The sequence below is a fragment of the Trichechus manatus genome, unplaced genomic scaffold (genome assembly GCF_000243295.1).
Source record: "Trichechus manatus latirostris isolate Lorelei unplaced genomic scaffold, TriManLat1.0 scaffold00008, whole genome shotgun sequence".
Classification (NCBI taxonomy): domain Eukaryota; kingdom Metazoa; phylum Chordata; class Mammalia; order Sirenia; family Trichechidae; genus Trichechus; species Trichechus manatus.
Window position 1 is genome coordinate 19,860,535 of NW_004443944.1, and position 22,095 is coordinate 19,882,629.

General features: G+C 44.9%; 1 protein-coding gene across 1 annotated transcript in view; it reads left to right on the forward strand.

Moving 5' to 3' along the window:
• JPH2 (junctophilin 2) overlaps positions 1 to 22,095 on the forward strand; it is a 78,015-nt gene that overhangs the window by 14,234 nt on the left and 41,686 nt on the right. Inside the window, exon 2 of the mRNA XM_004370329.1 lies at positions 15,372 to 16,161. Within this exon, the coding sequence (XP_004370386.1) occupies positions 15,372 to 16,161 (790 nt within the window). The remainder of the gene's footprint in view (positions 1 to 15,371; positions 16,162 to 22,095) is intronic.

Here is a 22,095-nt window from a genome sequence, read left to right on the forward strand (position 1 = left end):
TCCTTTGCCCATTTTTTAATTGGGTTACTTGTCTTTTTGTTATTGACGTGTTGTAATATCTTCTAGATTTTAGAGATTAGACCCTTATCGGATATGTCGTAGCCAAAAAGTTTTTCCCAGTGTAGGCTGTCTTTTAACTCTTTTGGTGGAAGTGTTTTGGTGAGCATAAGTGATTTTTAGGAGCTCCCAGTTATCTAGTTTCTCTTCTGGTGTTTGTGCATTGTTAGTTATAGTTTGTATTCTGTTTTTCCCATGCATTAGGGCTCCGTAAGTGGCCTCTTAAATTTCATTTTCCAGTTGTTCATTGCTGGTTTGTAGAAATAGTTATTTTTGTATATTGGCTTTGAATCCTTTGCCCTTTTGCTAAATTAATTTATTAGTTCTAGTGTATGTGTGTTTGTTTGTTTTTTGCAGATTTCAGAGGAATGTCTTTTAATGTTAAATTTCTTGATTGCTCTGAAAATCAAGTGTGGAAGTCCTAAGAGAATCTGATATTACAAAAGCGAGACACGTGGTGCTTAAGCACATGGGACTTGGAGTAGCCAGATCCGGTTTCAAATCCCAGCTGCGCCACTTCTTAGCCATGTGAACCTGGCATATCATGGAACTTCTGAGCTACCATTTTCTTTTTTCCACTGGGGATGTTAAAATCTACCTCAAAATATGATATATAAATAGGTAGTCCCTAACTTACGACGAGGTTCCATTCTGACAACTTCGTGGTAAGTGGGTTCTGATGTAAGTGGAATACCTCTTTTTTTGTTTTTTTAAGGTTTCATTATTATTGCCTTTTTTATTATCAGTATGTTTATAAATCCAATCTTTATTTGTCTTTGGGAGCTGGAAACATTACATATAAATTTACAGATATATTTGAATACACACATACATTAAAAAATACACAAATCATAAAAATTTACTCTGATGATGAAGAAGGGTTTAACGAAATTGGCATTTTGCCAGTTGTGGTAATAACTTCACTTGTGGAAGGTTCTGGATTATCCCTGGGAATGGAAATGGTGTTTCCAGTCAGAAAATTAGTGAGAGTTGTTTGTATGGCCCTTGTCTTTTTATCTTCATGTATTTCGCAGTAACATCTCACTGCTTCTGGTATCTGCCTATTGTCTTTAGCACAGCAGTCAGTGTTTGGGTCCATGTTTTCAAGAGACTGAAGCTCCTGATCTAGTTTAGAAAAAACTCCAGTTAATCCTTTCACTGCAGTTTTTTGACAACTTCTCTCCCACCTCTTCCTCATTATTTCTTTCTTTGTTAGCATGTCTTTCCTCTTCAAAATCCATTAAGTCCCGATCTGTCAGTTCCCCTTTTTCTTGAACTATGAGCTGTTCCACATCGGCGATATCAAGTTCTAAATTCAGCATTCTTGCAAGATGGATGATTTTTCCACCCATCTGTTCCATCATATTATCCTGATCAAATGCTTGGAGTCTATACACATAACTCAGCAATTTTTTCCATATCTCCTGCATGCATTTTCCCGTAACTTCCTCCCAGGAAGATTCAATGTTCCAGATACACTGATGGTCATAAATTCAGTCCATTGTAACTCAAATATGTTGTCAGTTGGAGACTACCTGTAAAGCACTAAATATAATGCCTGGCACACAGAACCCAAATACATAATCTTTTTCCTTTATTTCCTTCACACACTAAGGGTGAATTAATTCAGGATGGCCTGAACCACGGCTGTCCCTGTCTTTGGGAGAATGTTTCAACACAAAAACTAACTTCTGACCTGGGGAATGTTAGTAAGCCAAGAGCTTGATCTGCCAAGTTCTGCCTTGAGTTCTGCTAGTGTAAATGTAACCTGTGCCAGGCACGATTCCATTTCCAGTGCAGAATCAGCATAATTTAACCTCATCTTGAAAATCTCATGGCCTGGTTCACAGCCAGGGGCCACTGTGACAGCTAGCTTAGGAGCTGCCGGGGTGGCTTTTTGGCTTTATCTGGGGAACCCAGGAAAGCAGAGCGGACCCTCAACAAGATAGGGAAGGAGACGTCACTAGTCTTTCCTCTCTGCTGCTTTGCTTTCTGTGGTTCCTGCATCCAGTTGACCACATCTCCACAGACATGCCCCATCCAAGGCCAGGCCCTGGGGATTCATGGAGCTGGTTTCCAGGGCCTGCTAATTCCGTGCCCCAGCAGCTGTTCCCTGGGCCATGCCTTGCTGCCACACCCCTATGAAGAATGTTGAGTCTCATTTTCTGAGGGCCTTGATTGAGGGTGGATTTGGGGGCAGCGTTGCTTCCTGCCATCAACCATCCTGTTCTCCCCTTCTCCTTCCCAAGCCAGAGTCACAGAGTAGGTGGGAGATCAGGTCTGGTCGTTAGTGAAGCATCCAGGACCCTACTTGCTCCGGCATAACTTCTACTCCCAGCTTAAGGGGAGTTGATGAGAGCTGACTCACCCAGACCTGTGCCAGCAGAATGCACAGACCATCCAGGGGCAGGAGGAAATCCAGAATCCCCTCCCAAGACAGGTAGTGAGCACCCTGTACCTGGAGGTGTTCAAGCATTTCCTGCTGACCATTGCTATGGACAGTGTAGAATGGGGTCCACACACTGAAGCTGAGGACTATATCCAGCCTGCAGGCTGTGCTCTGCTTGGCCTGTGCAATGTTTTTTATTACTTTTATGTTGAATTAAATTTGAATCATTCTTCCTGGATACCATCTTAGCAAAGTGATCACTTAACATTATGCTAAGCGCCATAAATATAATCTCGTTTCATTGTCTCAACCATATTTTGAGGTGGATTTTAACATCCCCACTGGGAAGTAATCAAATGTAACATCCACATGGCGTTATGTGCCCTGATGTGCAGAGATGTACAGGGACAGACACAACATCATCTACCTGGTGTTCCTGCCAAAAAGCTCAGGGACGCGGCAGGTCATGCTGGGCCTTGGGGGCCGTTTTAAGGATTCGGCTTTTATTCTGAGAAAAATGGAGAACATAAAAATGACATGATCTGTAAAAAGACCAGAGTTAATGGTCTGACTGAAACTGGAGGAACCCCACAAAGCCACGGCCCCCAGATTCTCTAACCCAGAACTAAAACCATTCCCGAAGCCTACACTTCAGACAAAGATCAGACGGGACTATAAAACATAAAATAACACTTGTGAAGAGTGGGCTTCTTAGTTCAAGTAGAGACCAAATGGGCAGCTCCTGTCTGGAGGCGGGATGAGAAGGCAGGAAGGGAGAGGAGCTGGTTGGATGGACATGGGAAACCTGGGGTGGAAAGGGGGAGTGTGCTGTCACATTATAGGGACTGCAACTACTGTCACATACCAAAATGTATATAAAGTTTTGTATAAGAAATTAACTTGAGCTGTAAATTTTCACCTAAAGTACAATTAAAAAAAAGAAAAGAAAACCCTATGGAGCACAGTTCTACTCTGACACACAGGGGGTCATCATGAATCGGAATTGACTCAACGGAAAAAAAAAAAAGACGTGATCTAACTCCCGTCTTAATGGAATTCCCTTGGTTACTGTGTTGAGCAGAGACTGTGTGTTTGGGGCTGGGGGGAGGGCGGAAGTGGGGAGACCAAGGAGTGAGCTCATTGCAGTGATACATGTAAGACGTATGATGGTGACTTGGACCGCCATTTTGTAGCCGCAGAAGCGATGAGAGGTGGTCAGATTCTGGATCCATTTTGAAGGTAGAGCAACAGATTTTGTGGAAACGTTGGACGGGGAGTGAGAGAAAGGGAGGAGTCAAGGATGGGTCCGAGGTTCTGGGCATGAGCCACGAAAGGATGGCCTTGCCATTAACCAACATGGGACGCAGGTGTGAGGAAGAAAGGTCGGGAGCTCAGTGTTGGACGTTGTGGGTGAGAGATATCCATTAGACGTGCCATGTGGGCACAGACAGGGCTGCCTCAGTGACCAGTGGTGGGTCTCCTTCTGAACCCAGACCCTCGCCCCGGGACTCCTTTTGCCTCCCCCACTCCCAACCACTTCTGCTTCCCAAAGCCATTAGGAATACTGGCAGCACTTAGGCTTGCTGAGCTGACCCAGGGCCTGGCAAAGAGGCTTTCACCAAGGGCTGTCAGCACCCAGGTGCGGTCGCCTGATTAATCCTCTGCTTCTTGTGTGAGCCCTGAGGCGTCATCCCGGGCAGCGGCTGACTGGATGTGGGGGTGGCGGAGCCCTGCAGACTAAGGGGACTTGTCACACACCCACTGCAACCTGACCCTGCTCCCGGGAGCTGGTCACAAATGCTGCCAGTGCCTCTGCTCTGAGTTGCCTATTGGTGATCCCAGGAAACCAGAGACAGTGGAGCTTTGATGGGCAGCGGCATCTGGGGGCCCTGGGAATGGACTTCGATGCCAGCTGCACAGGCGAGCCAGGGAGTAAGGCCTTGGGATTGTTACAGGAAAAACGTAGTGCAATCTAAATGCTTGTCCAAAAGGACTGTTCAGTTGATCATGAGACCATGTAATGAAATGCTAACCAGTTGCTGTCAAGTGGATTCTGACTCATGGAGACCCCATGTGTGTCAGAGTAGAGCTGTGCTCCGTAGGGTTTTCAATGGCTGACTTTTTGGAAGTAGTCACCAGGCCTTTCTTCTGAGGTGCCTCTGGGTGGACTCGAACCTCCAGCCGTTCGGTTAGCACCCAAACACGTTTAACTGTTTGCACCACCAAAGGTTTTGAGGGGAAGGCTGGCAGGCTGGAAACTCGGTAGAAGTTGACGCTTCAGTCTTGAAGCAGGATTTCTTCTTCTCTGGGAAACCTCAGTTTTCACTCCAACTGACTGGATGAGGTCCACCCACATTATCAAGGATAATTTCCTTTACTTAGAGTTGACTGATTGTAGATGTTACCTACCCACTGCCGTCGAGTCAATACCGACTCATAGCAACCCTATAGTGCGGGGCAGAACTTCCCCATAGGGTTTCCAAGGCTGTAAATCTTTACGGAAGCAGACTGCCACATCTTCCTCCTGCAGAGCTGCTGGTGGGTTCGAACCACTGACCTTTCAGTTAGCAGCCAAGCGCTTTAACCACTGCACCTCCAAGGCTTTTCAGATGTTTACTACACGTATGAAATACCTTCACAGCAACACCTAGGTTAGTGTTTGATTACATAACTGGGTACAATACCCATTGCCATCGAGTCAATTCCAACCCATAGCGATCCTACAGGACAGAGTGGAACTGCCCCATCGGGTTTCCAAGGAGAGGCTGATGGATTCGAACTGCCGACCTTTTGGTTAGGAGCAGAGCTCTTAACCACTGCGCCACCAGGGCTCCAACTGGGTACTACAGCCTAGTCAAATTGACAAATAAATCTACCCATCACAGTTGGTCACCCTACAATTCTTTCCCCTGAAGGGAAGGCAGCCAACACTTTTTGAGCGTCTGAGATCTCTGATAGGCGCCCCTTGTAATACTCGCAGTAACCCTGCAAAGTAAAATTGTTATGCTCACTTTACTGAGAGAAGATAGACTCAGAGGACTGTTCAAGGCCAGCTACACCTTCGTTCATTCTGTTGAATGCCTTCAATATGCCCAGTTATTGCAATGAGTGCAGGGGATGCCAGGGTGAGTGAGGCAGACGTGGTCCCTGACCTCCGGAATGTGCATTCTAGAAGCAGAGACTGGCATCCAGCCAATAGTTCTTTAATTACCAAGTGATAAGTAATTTGAAGGGAAAATTGAAGAGTTTATGAGTTTGTAACAGGGAACCTGGCCTGCTCGGAGACTTCCTGTTGATGATACTTTTATGGTCCTGCCCCAAAATCTCATGCTAAAATTTGTGAGACGACTTGGATCAAGGATGGTTGTTAGACAAAATCGGCAAGTTATAGACAAGACAGCTGCTATGGGAGGGATGAAGTGACAAATGTCTTAGGCGATGAGAGGTTGGAGGAAGGAAGGGAGGTTTCCTGAAGAAGGCAGCTTTGAAACTGGGCTCTGGAGGATTTGGGAAGACAAGGCTAGGAAGGTGAGTTGGGACCAGATCATGAAGGAACTGGACCTTCAGGTTAAAGGCTTCCATAGGCAGTGGGGGCCCCTGGAGAGGATCCAGTCTTGGTTCCTGTCTCTCTGTCTGTTCAGTCCCCCAGGGACTCTGCCTTTTCAACCCCAGACAGTTTCCTAGAAACAGGAAGGCATCACTGGCCAGACGGTGTGATAGTCTGAGATGCATTTTGTATTTGGAGGCAGAATCCCTGGTCTGGACCACACGTGTGTCTTCTCTGTCTCACAGTGAACTCTGAGTCTCATAGACGGTGGTGGCCCTTGGGTTTCTGAAATGGCCGTGCTTTCTGCAGCTCTCTTCAGAATGGAGGTTTGGGTGAAGGCTTCTGAACCTTAACTCATAAGGGATGTTCTCAGTCTTAAAGGTGCAGAGGGAAAACACGGGTTAGAACACTTGGCTGTGACTACCAATACCTGCCGCAGCTTATTGTGTGATCATGAGCAAGGATGCTGGCATTCCTAGTCTCAACTTTCCTACCAGAATGATGCCTGTATCCTTTAGATCTTTTTTGTCTGCAGGTAACAGAAAACCCTAGCTCCAAATGACTTAAACCAGCACTTTCCAATAGAAATACAATGTGAGCCACATACATAATCTAAAATTTTCTAGTAGCCACATTAAAAAATAAAAAGAAACTGGTGGAATTAAATTTAATAATATATTTTATTTAACCCATTATCCAAAATATTATCATTTGTACATGTAATCAATATGCAATTATTGGTGAAGTATTTTACAGTGAAACCTGTGGAAGCCAGAACCTGTATAAGATGGAAACCTGTCAGAGAAAGAAAATGGAAATATTTTCCACTAAAATGAGCGACAGAAAAGTGGTAAGACTGTACCCTGCCAAAGGTGGAAAACTTGGGAGAGCCGGATAAACAAGGCAGTCCAGTCGAGCTCCAGCTCTCACAGGTTTCGTACATTCTTTTTTTTATTGAGTCTTTGAAATTCAGTTCTCAATAACCACCTGTGGCTAATAACTACCAAACTGGACAGCACAAACTTAATCAATAAATATAAACAAGAATCCAGAGGTAGGGTGGCTCCAGCAGTGGTTAATTCAGAGGCTCAGCACCATCAACAAGGAGCCAGGTTCCCACTTATCTTTTTGCTCTGCTATCCACAGAGTGTCAGCTTTGTTCTCAGCTAGCTCCCCTCATGGTCGCAAGATGGCTGCTACAACTCCAGGCATCACCTCCAGATGCAACATCCAGCAGAAGAAGAGAGAACATTTCTCTGCATGTATCTCTTTGTGAGAAAAAGGGAAATCTCTCCTGCCCACCCCCTAAACTCCTAGGCCAACCTTCCCTTAGGTCTCAATGTCAAATTTCATCACATACTCATGACTAATCCAATCACTGACAAGGTGGATAGACCTGAAAGTTTGACTTAGAGCAATCAGGATTTACCCCTGCAGCTGGCGACAGGCTTACCCTTCTCTGAATCGTATGGAGGAGGACTGGAATTGAGGCTATACCAGGGAAGAAGTGGAGATCTGCTGTTGGGCAAGCAACGATCAACAGTGTCTGCACAATACCTGCTCCTCTATCCTCACCAAGCTGAACTGATGTGAAAATGACGTAGCGCTTTAAGGTAGTTTCCTAAAGAAGGTTCCATGGAACACGAATCCTGGCAGATATTCTGCAAAAATGGGTCTTCTGATTGAAAAGCATCCCCCTCTTGAAGACTCACAGCACTAGTGAGCACATTAAGGGTTCTGACAAATCCTACAATAAGTAAATCTTCAATTTTATTCAACCTTGATTTTCTTTCTTTTTTTTTTTTAATTGTGCTTTAGGTGAAAGTTTACAGCTCAAGTTAATTTCTTATACAAAAATTTATACACATATTGTTATGTGACATTAGTTGCAACCCCTACAACGTGACAGCACACTCCCCCTTCCCACCCCAGGTTTCCTGTGTCCATCCAACCAGCTCCTGTCCCTTCCTACCTTCTCATCCTGCCTCTGGACAGGAGCCACCCATTTGATCTCGTGTATCTGCTTGGTCTAAGAAGCACACTCTTCACGAGTATTATTTTATGTTTTATAGTCCAGCCAAATATTTGTCTGAAGAATGGGCTTCGGGAATGGCTTTAGTTCTAGGTTAACAGAGCATCTGGGGACCATGGCTTTGGGGGTTCCTCCAGTCTCATTAAGTCTGGTCTTTTTATGTGAATTTGAGTTCTGCTCCACCAGGGACTCTATGTTGTGTTCCCTGTCAGGGCAGTCATTTCAACCTTGATTTTCTTAAACTTACTTGACCTCAGGACTGTTTTTTTTTTTTTTTTTTCCCTTGTTTCATGATAAAATCTACTAATACAAGTTTTGAGGAACACATTTTTGGAGATCCCGTCCTAATGGATTATTAAGTTGTGCACCAGGGAAAATCCTCCACACGCTACATGCCCCCAGTTTGGTCTCTTGTGGTTGGAATGAATGACCTGCACCCAACACATTGGGATAATTCCTACAGACCAGGTCAAAGAGCTTCCAGTGGCTCAGGCCACAACCGTCCTCTCCCTGAGAAAGAACAAAAAGCACAGTCTCCTCCTCACTGAGCTCATCCAAGCCCTTCTGTGGTAAAGTCTCACATAAGACTGTTCGCATATGGTTATTTGCTTATTTTCCTTGTCCTTTCCACCCGGTGTCCTCCCTCCTGAGATGGACACACCTCTCTGTCAAAGCAAATTTATTCAGACTGATGTTAAAAACACAGAATACTTTTATCTGATGTCATCAATATCAGTTGTAAGTTGGTTACTCAAGTTAGTGGAAAGACAGAGTCCCTGGGGGACTGAACAGAGACAGAGAGACAGGAACCAAGACTGGATCCTCTCCAGGGGCCCCCACTGCCTATGGAAGCCCTTAACCTGAAGGTCCAGTTCCTTCATGATCTGGTCCCAACTCACCTTCCTAGCCTTGTCTTCCCAAATCCTCCAGAGCCCAGTTTCAAAGCTGCCTCCTTCAGGAAACCTCCCTTCCTTCCTCCAACCTCTCATCGCCTAAGACATTTGTCACTTCATCCCTCCCATAGCAGCTGTCTTGTCTATAACTTGCCGATTTTGTCACATCTTATAATTCTATTTTAATTTAGATCGCATATATGTATAGCATTCAATCTTCCTTTTTTATTCACTAATCTTTTGATGATAAGGTCCTTACTGAATGAAGTTTTTCATTGTCTTTCTTGCATTCCCATAGAGCATCATCTACAATTTCCCATGTGTTTAGAGTGAGAAGTTAAAGATGCTTGCAAAGCAATCTGAGTGAAGAAAATGTCTATATTTTTATAATTTCTTTTCCAGTCTTTTATCGTTATCTTGGAGCCCTGGTGGTGCAGTAGTTAAGAGCTCAGCTGTTAACCAAAAGGTTGACAGTTCAAATCCACCAGCTGCTCCTTGGAAACCCTATGGGACAGTTCTACTCTGTCCTACAGGGTCACTATGAGTCGGAATCGACTCGATGGCAAAGGGTTTGGTTTGGTTTCCATCATTATCTTATTCATACCTAATTTGAGTGCAATATTTTAGGAATTCTCCTTTATGGATGCCCAAAAGCATTCAGCTTGTTTTCAGAGAAATAACAACTTTCTTTCTTTGTACACTCATATCCCATTGGTTTATATAATAAGTCCACCACCCATTTGTTAGTTTGTCGTACTGGGGTGGCTTGCACGTTGCTATGATGCTGGAAGCCATGCTAGTAGTATTTCAAATACCAGCTGGGTCAGCCATGGTAGACAGGTTTCAGGGGAGCTTCCAGACTAAGACAGACTAGGAAGAAAGACGCAACAATCTACTTCTGAAAATTAGCCAGTGAAAACCCTATGGATCACAACAGAATATTGTCTGATACGGTGCTGGAAGATGAGCCCTCTAAGTTGGAAGGCGCTACACAATGGCTGCAACAATGGACTCACACATACCAATGATCAATTGCGAAGACAGTGCATGGCCAGGCAATGTTTCATTTTGTTGTACATGGGTGACCATGAGTTGGAGCCGACTTGATGGCAACTAACCACCACAACAACATATAATAGATATCAATACATCACACAATTTCAATAATGGGGACAACTGAAATAAACAGGTTTGGGAACAGGCTTAAAATAAACATACAACTCCACAGGTGGGTACAGAGGTGTGTGCCAGAAGCATCACTGTGCTGAAGGCATCCGTCAGCAGGTTTTACAAGGAATGAAGCATGTGGTTTATCTGACCAGTTGGTTAACTGGAGGTCAGTTGAGAGGTTTTACAGCTCTCAGCCCAGGTTGCATATTGGCATCATCTGGGGTGCTGTAAAACACTCCAGTGCCCACATCAATTAAGTCATAATCTCTGGCCAGGGAGGTAGATCTTGCAGTATACATGTGGCTTCCAGAAACTACCCTGTGTGTTAGGGGGTGTGAAGGCAGGTCTCACTGATGAGCAGACCCCAACATTTTTTTCCTCCACAGGATGAAAGCTCTGAAGACTTTCCCTGAGTCAAGGATGTGCCCAAAGCAGGGAACCTGGCATCCCAGGGCCCAGGGGTACTCAGACTTACAAGCACCCAGACCCAGGCAGAAAATTGGAGCTGGCCTCATTCTCTCCCTCCGAGTTATCTCTGTCCTCCTTGGCTCCTTTTCATCTTTCCAGTTAATCCTTTCTGGGCCAGCTTTTCCACGCAAAGACTCTGACCTGCCAAAAAGCTAGTCTTTCTTGAGCACTTACTGTATGCCAGGCACTGTGCTGTCTGTCGTGTGTTGTGGAATCGATGTCTAATTCATAGTAACCCTGTAAGGCAGAGTAAAACTGCACCATAGGGTTTCCTAGGCTGTAATCTTTATGGGGGCTGATTGCCAGATCTCTTCTCCCATGGTGAATCTGAACCACTGACCTTTCGGTTAGCAGCGGAGCACTTAAACATTGCACCACCATGGCTCCTTGGCACTCTGATAGCTGTCTCCATATGCTAGTTCATTTAATCCACAGGTCAACCAACCTTCCCCACTCCACTGCCACCCAAGACCTGGACCATTATCTCTTGTCTGGACCACTGCTACGGCTTCCCAACGTTTATTTATTTTATTGTACTTTAGATGAAGGTTTACAGAGCAAACTAGTTTCTCATTAAACAATTATACACATATTGTTTTGTGACATTAGTTGTCAACCCCACGACACGTCAACATTCTCCCCTTCTTGACTTTGGGTTCCCTATTACCAGCTTTCCTGTCCGCTCCTGCCTTCTCGCCCTTGTCCCTGGTTTGGTGTGCCCATTTAGTCTCGTTTTGTTTTATGGGCCTGTCTGATCTTTGGCTGAAGGGTGAACCTTAGGAATGTCTTAATTACTGAGCTATAAGGGTGTCTGGGGGCCATACTCTCCGGGTTTCTCCAGTCACTGTCAGACCAGTAAGTCTGGCCTTTTTTTTCTTTTTTCTTTTTGACCCAATGTTTATTTTTGAGATTGGTTGATTAAATTTAATCTATCCCTGGCACCAGACTCCAAGCCCCTTATGGGCAGGGACCATGTCTATTTGGTTCACTGCTATATCCCTAGCACCTAGTACAATGAATGCGTGATCCAGAGGAAATGCTCAGGAAATAATTTTCCAGTTCAAAGGAATGAATGAACAAGCACAGGAAGCAGGTATTATTAGCTCCATTTTACACAAAGACAAAATGAGGCTCAGCAGGCTGAAGTAACTTATACATATTTTAGAACTAATTAGTGTCAGAGATAAGGTTAAAACTGAGGTCATTCCATACTGAACAGGGGAAAAGGCTACATTCAGGTTTTAGTTAGTTCAAGAGTCCCATCGGAGGGCCAGGACTGCTTTTACAACGGTCATGGTCTTCACCAGCCTTTGTATGTACCCCAATACCTCCGAGGGTTTAAGCTGCTAAATCTAAACCTGAACATGCTTGGCAGCCACTGCTGTTCACGACTGAGGACCTACTGCATGCTGAGTCATGAGGGAAAAGAGAAGATGTGGGTCCTTAACGTTCCTCGAAGAACGTAAGAATGTCACGCAGGAGAAGATGCTCAATGATTCATCAGCTGTTTACTGAGGGCTTCCTTGGGCCTGGGAATGATGCTGGGGTCACAGTGGGAATAAGCTAGACACAGCTTCCTCCTTACGGAAGCCAAAGTCTACCGGAGAGGGCTTGCGGGGAACAAATGATCATAGCAGTTATTTAACTGCAATTGGGAAAAGTGACAAGAAGTGCAGAGTGACGTGACAGCCTGTGGCTGTTCCCAGCAGTTTGAGAAATCTTCCTGGAAGGAGTTACATTTAAGCTAAAACTCGAAATGTCAACAGGAGTTGAGTGGAGGAATAAGGAGCAGAAGAGTATGCCAAGAAGGGGGAAAGCATGGGCAAAGGCCCTGAGGTAGGGAGGCCCGTGTGGTAAGGCAAAGTAGGAGACGTAGGTGGGGGAAGCCCATGCCAGGCCTTGTAGGCCCCTAAGGATCTTGGTCCTTATTCCGAGGGCAGCGGGAAGCACTGCAGGGTTTACATGGCCACAGGAGGAGTCAGCTCAAAGCGTATCGGAGGAGCCACTTCCTTCCACAGAGGGCCCCTCTCAGCAGACAGCTGCAGTCAGCAGACAGCTGCAGTCAGGGGCCTCCTTCTCTCCCTCTTCGCTTCCCATCCCCCGGGAGAACTGTCCTGTCTTACAGTCAGGCTGGGGATGGTCCAGGCGCTTAGCTTTTCCCCCTTCCCAGTGCCCCGTCACTCCCAGCCTCCCCTGGTTGTCTGTGCCTCTTGCCACTTGCTTGTAAGTTTCCTAATATAGCCTGGCTGTTTCCTCCCCAACTGGAGGCCAAGTGGTGCCCTCCTGTTACAATCTCAGTCTGTTTAAAGGGACCACGTCAGCCCATCTCGCAGCAACGTAAGCTAAAGGTGGGTTGGCCGATTCAATTTCACAAGCTGGCCTAATCCACAGATTAGATGTCTTCTCTTTCTTTTCAGTCTTAAACACCATCTTCTCTGCTCTATTGTTGCTCACTTTCTCCTTTCATGTCTTTGTTTTCTAGAAATGGCCATCAGTTTTGGCTCTGACACATGTAATAGCTGTGTTATCTTGGGCAAGTCCTTTGTCCTTGGCAGGCCTTGGATTTTTCTTAGAGAAACCATAAAATACCTGTCTACTCATTTTCACAGGGCTGTGTTCCGATGGCTATAACAGCAAGAATAAAGATTCTCTTCTAGAATGCATGCTGTTCATTCATTCATTCATTTAACAAATACTAATGCACTGTTCTAGGCACTGAGGATGCAGCAAGGCATACAAAGAAAGAAATCCCTGCCTTTATGGAGCTTACATTCTGGTCAGGGAGACAGTCACGAAACAATAAAAAGCAAAACATCTGTTATATTAGGCATGCTATGAAGCAAAATACAGCAAGGAAGGGAGATGGGAAATGTCATGTGGGGGACTGCAATTTTAAAAAGGGTGGTCTGGGGGAGGCTTCCCTGAGGAGCTGCTGTTTGAGTAAAGACTTGAAGATGGCGAGGGAGCAAGCCATGCAGACATCTGAGGAAGAATATTGCAGGCAGAGGGAACGGCAAATGCAAAGGCCCTGAGGCAGGACCATGGCTGGTGTGAGAAGAACAGCAAGGAGGCTTTTACGGCTAGAGAGGAGTGAGCGGGAGGGGAGAAGGGGAAGACATGAGGACAGAGAGGTGATGGGGGTGAGATCAGACAGAGCCTTGTGGGTCACTAAGGATTCAGCTTTTCCTCTTAGTAAGAAGGGGAATCTCTGGAAGCAGTGATGTGATCTGACTTACATTTTAACAGAATCCCAGTTCTGCTCTGCCTTGCTATGTGACTTCCGGCAAGTCATATCACTTCTCTGAACATCAGTCTACCTACGAAATGGAGATATTTCATCTTCTCCATGAAATCATGCCCAGTACTCTCCTCTCTTCTTGTCTGCCTCTGTCTCTTTTTGGCCTTTTCGTAGCTGATATTCCATGATTATTAGTTTCCCATGGCTGGTCATTGAAATGAGAAGAGCTCTGATGTCCCTCTCTTCCTGGCTGTTCCTGCCTGCCATACAGAGGGGCTGGAAGCCACCCAAGATCTACGTGGACAGTAGGAACACCAGGAACCCTCCTCAGCAAATTAAATCAGAATCTCTAGGGGTGGAGCCGAGGAATCAGGTTTTTTTTTTTTTTTTTTAAAGCTCTTCTAGTGCTTTTACTGCACAGCCAGGACTGACAACTGCGGCTCAGAGCATGAGCTTCAGCATCAGATGGGCTTGGGTTTGGATCCTGTTTCCTTGGTCAAGTCACTTAACTTCTCAGACCACAGCTTCCTCTTCTGTAAATGAGCATAATCATGGGACCCACCTCGCAGGACCATGGAGAGGCTGTGCACTGTACTTGTTCCTTAGCGGAGGCTCTTAATTCAGAATGGGCTGGGGTGGATGGGGTGCGACCCTGAGCTGGAGTAGCTCGTGCTGCTCCACCCCCCACTGGAGGGACCAGGCAGTGAGGAAGTATCTGGGGCACCACCCTTGGCCTCCTGAGTCACAGTGCCCCAATTCCTAGAACTCCAGCACCCCAGAGTAAGGCCGGACCTTAGAGAGCTTCACACCCAACATGTCACTGACAGATGGGGAAATCGAGGCCTTAAGAAAGAAAGGGAGTTTCCCAAGGTCACACAATCAGATGGAGGTTGTGGACAGGTTCAGCCAGTCATTCAACAAGTACTTATGGAGCACCTCTAAGAGCCAGGTACGCTCTAGGTCATGGTGATGAATCTGAGAGAAAAAATAGACAAGGGCCCTGCCCTCATGGAGCTTCCATTCCAGAAGGGGGAGAAAAGCAATAAATATAATAGATAAATTGTATAGTCTGTTAGAGAGTAATAAGTGCTATGGAAAAAAAAGGAAAAGTAGACCAAGTAGCACCCTACCCCGCACACCTGTGACCTGGCACGTTCCCAGCAATGGAAATATCGACACCATCACTCAGACTCCCTCGGGCTTGCCCACTTGTGTCCTTGCACACTTGTTATCCTCATGCACTCCCAGGACCTCACCTGCTCACACAACTTCACAAACTGACAGTCACACACCCTCATGCCACCTTGCACACTCATGACCTTGCAACACTCACACGGACCAAGCATTCATACCATTGCACAAACTCCTGGCTTGCCCACAGATGTGCTTGCACGCTCATACACACTCATGGAGCCTCGCCTGCATTCATAACTTCACACTCTGCCCCTCAGATGGCCTGCTGCCTCTCTCAGCCCCACGCAGCCTTGCTCACGCCTGCCCTTGCACACCCAGGTCACTGTGCACACGCAGGGACTCCATGGTACCATCCCACTAACGCACTCTCCCTTCGCCCGCAGGGACTTACCAAGGCCAGTTCACCAACGGCATGCGCCACGGCTACGGCGTGCGCCAGAGCGTGCCCTACGGGATGGCCGTGGTGGTGCGCTCGCCGCTGCGCACGTCGCTGTCGTCCCTCCGCAGCGAGCACAGCAACGGCACGGTGGCCCCGGACTCGCCCACCTCGCCGGCCTCGGACGGCCCAGCGCTGCCCTTGCCCGCCATCCCGCGCAGCGGCTTTGCGCTCAGTCTCCTGGCCAACGCCGAGGCGGCCGCCCGGGCAGCCAAGAGCGGCGGCCTCTTTCAGCGGGGCGCCCTGCTGGGCAAGCTGCGGCGCGCCGAGTCGCGCACGTCACTGGGCAGTCAACGCAGCCGTGTCAGCTTCCTCAAGAGCGACCACAGCTCGGGCGCCAGCGACGCAGCGTCCACTGCGAGCCTGGGCGATGGTGCCGAGGGCGCCGACGAGGCCGCGCCCTTCGAGGCCGACATCGACGCCACTACCACCGAGACCTACATGGGCGAGTGGAAGAATGACAAGCGCTCGGGCTTCGGCGTGAGCGAGCGCTCCAGCGGCCTCCGTTACGAAGGCGAGTGGCTGGACAACCTGCGCCACGGCTACGGCTGCACCACGCTACCCGACGGCCACCGCGAGGAGGGCAAGTACCGCCACAACGTGCTGGTCAAGGGCACTAAGCGCCGCGTGCTGCAGCTGAAGAGCAACAAGGTCCGCCAGAAGGTGGACCACAGTGTGGAGGGCGCCCAGCGAGCAGCCGCAATAGCGCGCCAGAAGGCAGAGATTGCAGCTTCCAGGTAGGACCCCGCATGGGGGTGGGTGGGGTGGACCCAACTTGGAGAAAGGGTCCTGGGGCAGGCAACCTTAGAGGCCCAGTGTCTGAGCCTGTTTCTGCTTCTTTGAGCGTCAGAGGTTCTCCATGACCTTTAGGAGGTTAATTGGAGGCATTTCAGGCTCTGGTGCCACCTGTTCACCCACCCACCCTTCTAGCCATCCAACCACTCAACTACTCCCATCCACCCAAACCTTCCATTCAGCTAGTCATTCCATTCGCCCAAGCTTTCTAATATCCACCTGAACAACCATCCATCCACCCAGGCATCTACCCCCATTTAAATATTCATCTTTCCATCTTTTTACTCACCCAACCATCCAATCCCAATCCATCCAACCACTCAGACACCATCCAACCACCCACGATTCCCTCATCTACAGATCACCCACGTTCACTCAACTGCTTCTATCCTCCTATCCACCCATTTACCCCATCACCTCCATTTACTCAACTACTCCCATCACCCAACTATACTTCTATCCACCCAAACATCCACGCTTACCCACCCACCCAATCATCCCATCACCCATGCATCAGCCACCTGTATCACCTATTATACTTCCATCCAACAGCCCATCCACACTTCCACACACTCAACCACTGTGCATTCATCCATCCTCCCATCCACCCAGCACCCTTTCATACATATTCAGACCCCTCTATGTCTTCTCATTGTACTTCAGCTAAAGCTCTAATGTTTTTTCCAAACATTTATAACACCTACTATATGCATGGTGCTTTTTTTGTTGTTGTTATTGAGAATATACACAGTAAAACATATACCAGTTCAACCATTCCTACATATACAATTAACTGATTACATTCTTTGAGTTGTGCAACCATTATAGGCAAAGTAAGCATGGTGCTTACCTTGCTTACCAGATCATCTGTAGTGAACAATTTCACGTGGGTTTTACCACATCAAAGCCATTTTTATCAGTTAAACTACTGTTTGGTTTTAAGAAGATTTCAGGGATATTTTTGGTTTAAGTTTTAAAGATTATCCTAGGGCAATAGAGTCCATGAATATTTGATATTCTGTTCTGCATTTTCCCCCTTTTGATCAGGAGTCGTCTATAGAATCTTTCAAAGATGTGGTGAAACCCATGTGAAATTGTTCATTACAGATTAGTAAGTAAGCTCAAGTAAGTCCATGCTTACCTTGCTTACTGGGTCATCTGCCCCTGTCACGGATTGTAAATTTGAAAGAGGCTTTGATTCTGTAGAAGGAGCCATGGGGTTGGGAGAGAGAAAAATGCCAGCCATACCTAGAAACAGGATCTTTGATGTGGTAAAAAATTGTGAAATTGTTCACACAAATGATCTGGTAAGTAAGGTAAGCACTGTGCTTACCTTGCCTATTGGGTAATCCTACCCTGATTCTCACCCTCCTTTTCTGAGTAGTTCTTCCCTATTAACATAAACTCACTGCGCCCTAAGATTCCTATAGAATCTTTCAAGTTGCTTTTGTCAATTTGATCCCATGTACGCAGTTCTTAAAAGAGCACAATACTCAAGGTAGATATTTTTCACTAGTTAAGCTAATCTATTGTTTGGTTTTAAGAAGACTTCAGGGGATATTTTTGGTTTAAGGTTTAAAGATTATCTCAGGCTAATAGTTTCAGGGGTTCATCCAGCCCTCTTGGCTCCAGAAAGTCTGGAGTCCTTGAGAATTTGAAATTCTGTTCTGCATTTTCCACTTTTGATCAGGATTTTTCTATAGAATCTTTGATCAAAGTGTTCAGTAATGGTAACCAGACACCATCCAGTTCTGGTCTCCTGGCAAAGGAGGCAGTTATTTATGGAGGCAATTAGCCGCACATTCCATATCCTCCTTCTGTTCCTGACTCTCCTTCTTCCTCTGTTGCTCCAGGTAAACAGAGACCAATTGTCATGCCTTGGGTGGCCCCTTGCAAGCTTTTCAGACCCCAGGCACTACACAGTGAACTAGGAGACAGAACAGAAACATTAAACATGTTATTAGACCAATTAACTGGGATGTCCCATGAAACCATGACTCTAAACCTCCAAACCAAGGAACCAAATCCCATGAGGTTTTTGGTTGTACATAAGGAGCCTCAGCAGCCGCTCTTTTTTTTTTTTTTTTTTTGTCATTGCTGTAGATATATCTATCACACAACTTTTGCCAGTTCAACTTTTTGTAGGTGTACAACTTATTGACAGCAATTACAGTAATTGGCTGTATGACCCTACCCTTAATCATTGCGATTTTTCTATCACCGTTAACCCCTCTTTCCCCCTCTTTGCTGCCCCTGGTGACCACTAATAAACTTTGATCTCTATACATTTGCTTTTTCTTGTCTTTTTATATAAGTGAGGTCATACAATATTTGTCCTTTTGAGACTGATTTATTTCACTCAGCATAATGTCTTCAAGCTCCATCCATATTGTAACATGTATCAAGACTTCGTTTCTATATACAGAAAATCCCAAAGAATCCACAAGAAAACTTCTAGAGCTAATAGAAGAATTTAGCAAAATTGCAGGGTACAAGGTCAACAAATAAAAATCAGTTGGGTTTCTAGATACCAAACCGATTGCTGTTGAGTTAATTCTGAATCATAGCGACCCTACAAGACAGAGTAGAACTGCCCCATAGAGTATCCAAGGAGCGGCGGGTGGATTTGAACTGCTGACCTTTTGGTTAGCAGCTGAGCTCTTAACCACTGCACTGCCCGGGCTTTATACACCAGCAATGAGAAATCTGAAAGGGAAATTAGGGAACAATTCCATTTATAATAATAGCATCTAAGAGAATAAAATACCTAGGAATAAATCTAACTAGGGATGTGAAGGACTTACACAATACAAACTATAAAACACTGCTGAAAGAGATTAAAGAAGACTTAAATAAATGGAAAGATGTTCCATGTTCATTGATCAAAAGACTTAATTATCTTTCAATTGTTATTATGAACGTTATTAAGAAATATTGTTAAGATGTCAGTACTACCCAAAGTGAACTGTAGATTCAGCGCAATTCCGATCAAAATTCCAGCAGCCTTCCTTACAGAAATAGAAAAACCAATCCTCAACTTTATATGGAATGGCAAGAGGCTCGAATAACTAAAACAATGTCGAAAGAGAAGAACAAAGGAGGAAGACTCACACTTCCTGATTTTAAAACATAGTATACAGACATAGTAATCAAAACAGCCTGGGTCTAGTGTAACAATAGATACATAGACCAATGGAATTGAATTGAGAGTCCAGAAATAAACCCACACATCTATGGTCAATTGATTGTTGACAAGGGTGCTAGGTCAATTCCATGGGGGAAAGAAGAGTGTCTTCAATAAATGGTGCTGGGAAAATTGGATTTCCACATGCAGAAAAATGAAACAGGACTCATGCCTCACACCATACACAAAAACAAATTAAAAATGGATTAAGGACCTAAATGTGCAAACTAAAACCATAAAATTCCTAGAAGAACAAGCAGGGGCAATGCTGTCAGGCCTAGCTTTCCACAGTGGATTGCTGACATAATAACAAAAGCACGAATAGCAAAAGACAAAATAAATAAATGGGACCTCATAAAAATTGAAGACTTTTGTTCATCAGAAGACTTTACCAAAAACGTGAAAAGACAAGCTACTGGCTGAGAGAATACCTTTGGAAATCATATATCTGACAAGAACCTAATAAACAAAATATACATAACACTTCGACAACTTAACAATATAAAGACAAATAACCCAATCATAAAATGAGGAAAAGATTTGAATAGACATTTCACCAAAGAGACCTTCAAATGGCCACCGAACACATGAAAAGATGCTCAGTGTAATTAGTCATCAGAGAGATGCAAATCAAAACCACAATGAGATAACATTTCACTTCTACTAGGATGGCTAAGATTTAAAAAAGAAAAAGAAACAGAAAGAAAATGACAAATGTTGGTGAGAATGTGGGGAAATTGGAACCCTTATCCATTGCTGGTGGGAATGTAAAACGGTTCAACTGTTGTTGCAAACAGTGTGGCAATTTCTCAAAAAACTAAAAATAGAACTACCGTATGACCCAGCAATTCCACTCCTAGGTATATACCCAAAAGACTTGAAGGCAGAGACACAAATAGAGACTTGTTTGCCAGTGTTCATCACAGCACTATTCACAATAGCCAAGAGATGGAAACAGCTTAAATGCCCATCAGTAGACGAGTGGATAAACAAAATGTGGTACATACATACAATGGAATACTACTCAGCCAGTAGGAGAAATGAAGTCTTGATACATGCTACAATATGGATGGAGCTTGAAGACTCTATGATGAGCAAAATAAGCCAATCACAAAAGGACAAATATAGTAGGATCTTGCTTATATAAAAAGACAAGAAAAGACAAATGAATAGAGACCAAAGTTTATTAGTGATTACCAGGGGCGAAAGGGAGAAGGAAAAGGGGGGTTAATGGTGACGGAAAAATCGCATTGATTAAGGATAGGGTTGCACAGCCGATTATTTATAATTACTGTCAGTAAGTTGTACACCTGTAAAAAGTTGAATTGGCAAAAGTTGTGTGATAGATATATTTACAACAACAACAAAGAACGGTAGCTGCTGAGACTACATAAACACCTCATGGAATTTGGTTCGTTGGTTTGGAGGCTTAGAGTCATGGTTTCTTGGGACATCCCAGTTAATTGGTCTAATAACGTGCCTAGTGCTTCTGTTCTACCTTGTATTTTTTTTTTTATGTAGTGCGTGGGATCTTAAAAGCTTGCAAGGGGCCATCCAAGGCATAACAATTGATCTCTATTCACCTGGAGCAATAGAGGAAGATGGAGAGCCAGGAACAGCAGGAGGATATGGAATGTGTGGCTGATTGCCTCCATGAATAAACTGCCTCCTTTGCATGAGACCAGAAGAACTGGATGGTGCCTGGCTACCATTACTGAAGATTTTGATCAAATATTCTATAGAAGAATCCTGATCAAAAGCAGAAAATGCAGACAGAATTTCAAATTCTCATGGACTCTAGACTTTCTGGAGACATGGAGGGTAGGTGAACCCCTGAAATATTGCCCTGAGGTAACCTTTAAACCTTAAATCTTAAGCCAAAAATCTCCCCTGAAGTCACCTTAAAACTAAACAGTACTTTCGCTTAAGTAGTAAAAAATGTCTGCCTGGAGCATTATGCTCTTTTAAGAGCTATCTGTATTCGATCAAATTGACAACAGCAACCCTAAAGATTAGACAGGAACCTTATGGGGCAGTGAGTTTATGTTAATGAGGGAAGAATAACTCAGAAAAGAAGGATGAGAATGGTTGCACAACTTGAAGAATGTAATCAATGTCATTAAGTTGTATATGTAGAAACTGTTGAATTTGTGTATGTTTTGCTGTGTATATTTTCAACAATAACAACAAAGTAAATAAAATTTAGAAAAAAAGACTTCGTTTCTCCTACTGGCTAAGTAGTATTCCGCTGTATGTATGTACCACATTTTGTTTATCCGTTCATCTGTTAACGGGCATTTAGGTTGTTTCCACCTTTTGGCTATTGTGAATAGTGCTGCAGTGAACACTGGTGTACAAGTCTCCGTTTGAGTCTCTGCTTTCAAGTCTTTTGGGTATATACCTAGGAGGGGAATTGCTGGGTCATATGGTAGTTTTATTTTTAGTTTTTTGAGGAAACACACTGTTTTCCACAATGGCTGTACCATTTTGCATTCCCATCAGTAGTAGATAAGGGTTCCAGTTTCCCCACATCCTCGCCAACATTTATTATTTCCTTTTTTTTTTTTTTAGCTATCTTAGTGGGAGTGAAATGGTATCTCATTATACTTTTGGTTTGCATCTCTCTGATGGCTAATGATGCTGAGCATCTTTTCATGTGTTTGGTGCCTATTTGAATGTCCTCTTTGGTGCA